A 3,290-nucleotide genomic window follows, 5' to 3' on the forward strand; every position below is an offset into this window, starting at 1 on the left:
CTTGAGATCATACAGTGTAATATAAAGCGGTAATGTTGAGGTTTTGACTCATCTAAATCCAAAGCCTGTGTCTCCAATCTGAGTAAGTTTTCCATTCAGAGTCCCTCCCCTCTCAAGCGCACTCAGAAGGGCTCTCAGAGGAATGACAGGTCAAAGCTCTGAGCAGAAAGGCCCCTGAACCTAGTGTTTGTGGTAGGACCTCCTGGGCCAGCTCCCTACACCAGGTCAGCCCCACACAGGGTCATAGAGCATCTGCCCTTTCCACAGGATGACCTCTCACGTCTCCCACCTAATCTCATAGCCCAGTCTGAGAAGGTGGATTGGGCAAATCAGAAGTGGTGGCTCATTTTCAGGGCGAATGCCTCCAGGGTCACCAAACTGGGAAAACCCTGTCTGCCAAGAAAGAACGGTTGACCAGTTCCATTGGCAGCTGTTTGCTCGAACTCAGAGAAGGGTACCCCCTGTCCCACCAGCTCTGGGGAATCAGACCAGTCCAGGGGCTTCTTCGAGACTGAAAGGCAAGGCTGAGATCTGGTACAAATTGCTGTCTGCAGGGCGGGAGCGTCCTTTCTTGAAGACACAAACGTGGGTGGTTTTGCCCTTGTGCCGTTTTCAGTTTACTTGCCGGTGTTGACAGGCTGGCGTGCAACCTGGACTCCATTCTAAGTGCTGGCGTCCAGGACGAGATCAGGCGGCGTTTCTGCTTACTGACTGCGGTCTGCGCCCAGGTGTCTTGGGGGGGTGGGGTGGGAGGGGGGGGTCAGGAGCGATAGCCAAACGGAGGGGTGAGCGAAGAGGCCAGACGAGGTGACCGCATGACTCGACCCAGGCTCCCCATAGCCCCGAAGCTGCAATTAAGAGGCTTCGTCGGGCTCAAAAACGGGAGGTCACTACCCCCACGGGATGTCCCCCGAGCCCCCCCGCCCGCCCCATGTTCCTACCAGAAGCCACACAAGACGGCGTCTCCCCACATCTAAGGGGCCCCAACCGACGGCTTCCAGCGAGCTGGGCGCCGGCCCCTGACCTCTGGCTTTCCTTCCACGCCCCTTCCCCGACCAGGCACGGGCCGGGACGCCGACGGGGCCCCACGCACCCACGGCAGGTGCCCCCTACCCAGCCTTGGGACCCTGCACCGCTCCTGGGAACCGCAAACCCACCCTGCGCCTGGGACCGGAAAGAAGTCGTAGGGATGTTGAGCAGGGAGCACGGACCTACGCTTCCGGTTGCTCACTTCCGCTTCCGACTCTGACCGGGGTTCCGCCTTCGAGAGAGGAGATTGTGGCGTCGGCGGATTCCAAGCGTTTCGAGGTCAGGGGCCAGGTAGAGAGGTCCGCAGTTGGGGAAAGCTGGTGGGACCCGGCCATCAAGGGTCTGTGCCCCTGCGAGAGGCGAGGCCGGGCCTTCGGGCGACCTGAAGAGGGGAGGCGCGGCTCCCTGGGGTCCGCGGTCCTGAGACTGGGAGGCCCGGGAGGACACGGATCTGGGAGGTTGAGGGGTGAACATAGAGCCCAAACCCGGGGTCTTGGGTCCTGGGAGACCCCTGAAGCCCTGACTCTGCTGCCTTCCACCCCGCGCCCTGTGTAGCTCCAGACAGGATGATCGAGGTTGTTTGCAACGACCGTCTAGGGAAGAAGGTCCGCGTTAAGTGCAAGTATCCACAGGCGGCCGAGAGGCAGTGGTTCCTGGGGCACCTCAGTCTGTGTTGTAGGGGGACTTTCCTGGGGGAGGGGGCGGATGGGGTCCTGGTAGATTGCATTCAGCCCTGGAATGTCCTCTTCCACGTTCTACCTCCCCCTTCCATTTTCCTTAACTCCTCTGCGCCCAGCACTGATGACACCATCGGGGACCTTAAGAAGCTAATCGCAGCCCAAACTGGCACCCGTTGGAACAAGATCGTCCTGAAGAAGTGGTAAGTACAGTGGTAGAGCTGGGCGCTGGACAGGATCAGTCCAGAGGTTTGGGTTCCAGAGCCCTGCAGGCAGCCCTTTGCTTGGGCAGGGTTTCCTCGGCTTGCCTCTAGTATGAAAAGCCACCTTAGGCTTCTGTCTAAAAGGTTTCTATCCCACAGGTACACGATTTTTAAGGACCATGTGTCCCTGGGGGACTGTATCCTTTGTGTGACTTCTTGAGGAAGGGTCTGCATACCCGACTTGGTTCTCTTTGTTCCGTGCTGGAATCTATGTGCGATCGTGCGCATAAAACGTTTAACTTAGTGCGCAGCACATGGTAAGCATTTCGAAAATGGGAGCCATGTAATTATTTTTTGGGGGGAGGAGGGTGGGTGGTGAAATATTTTGACTTGGCTTAGAAGACACTTGAAGGTCAACATGTTTCTTACTGAACTCTACCTGAGTGTGGACAGGAGGCCAGGATGGAGTGAGACTCAGGCATGTTTATGGTGCAAAAGGAGCATCAACTTTTTTTCTTTCTTCTTTTTTCTTTCTTTCTTTCTTTCTTTCTTTCTTTCTTTCTTTCTTTCTTTCTTTTTTTCTTTTTTTCTTTTCTTTTTTCTTTCTTTCTTTCTTTCTTTCTTTCTTTCTTTCTTTCTTTCTTTCTTTCTCTTTCTTTTTTTTTTTTTTTTTAATGGTTTGGATTCTTTCCAAATCAAAATGACCCGGTTCAAAATGCCTTTCTTGGGCCCTCAGGCCACTCTGACCCATGTGTGCAAGATGAGGGGGGTGGAGCTGGAACCCACAGTGAGAATTCCTTAACACCTTCACTTCAGATGAAATCCACGATGGGATGAACCTGGAGCTTTATTACCAATAGAACAGAATTCCTTCCTGCTGCCCATCCCTCCCCTCCTGTTTCCTCTCTGCTCCCACCCTCATCCCCACACTGGTATGGATGCTTGTTTTTAAAAACTCCTGTTAATAAAATATTAGAAGTTGCATCATTGTTGTCCTCTTTGAGCGAGGCCTTATCTAACATGGGGAGGGTTGACATCTGGTTGTCACTCTACTTTCTATGCAGCTGCTCGGTGAGAGTTCAGGATCAACAGGGTGTGACCCAACCCGCAGCTCTGGGTTTTGCCATGGGTCTGTGTAAGAGGTCGTGGGATTATTGTCATCCTAATAGATTAGCAAGTGTCTGGGTAAGGACACTGGATGTAGTAGTAAGGAATACGGGTTCCGGATTGAGACCACCTATGGTTGGAATCCTGGCTCTGCCACCAAGAGTGATCCTGAGCAGAGTAGTTAACTTCTCGAAGCCTTCATTTCCTTATCCAAACTCGAACTGAGAGTGTTTACTTCATTGTGAAATGTAGATGAGCTAAAGCAGGGTTGAGC

General features: G+C 53.5%; 1 protein-coding gene across 3 annotated transcripts; it reads left to right on the forward strand.

Moving 5' to 3' along the window:
* The first annotated feature begins 1,166 nt into the window (after window positions 1-1,166).
* UBL5 (ubiquitin like 5) lies at window positions 1,167-2,893 on the forward strand. 3 transcript variants are annotated; one of them, XM_003981843.5, is made up of 5 exons: window positions 1,167-1,308; window positions 1,585-1,651; window positions 1,826-1,909; window positions 2,069-2,106; window positions 2,726-2,893. In XM_003981843.5, exons 2-5 carry the CDS (start codon window positions 1,596-1,598, stop codon window positions 2,767-2,769), a joined length of 222 nt encoding a protein of 73 aa, XP_003981892.1. In that variant the 5' UTR covers window positions 1,167-1,308; window positions 1,585-1,595; the 3' UTR covers window positions 2,770-2,893. The 3 variants fall into 3 exon arrangements, with proteins under 3 accessions (XP_003981892.1, XP_006928446.1, XP_006928447.1); XM_006928384.5 differs by having other exon boundaries at window positions 1,237-1,320; XM_006928385.4 differs by having other exon boundaries at window positions 1,258-1,328.
* The last annotated feature ends 397 nt before the right edge of the window (window positions 2,894-3,290 follow it).

Source organism: Felis catus, chromosome A2, assembly GCF_018350175.1.
Source record: "Felis catus isolate Fca126 chromosome A2, F.catus_Fca126_mat1.0, whole genome shotgun sequence".
NCBI lineage: Eukaryota > Metazoa > Chordata > Mammalia > Carnivora > Felidae > Felis > Felis catus.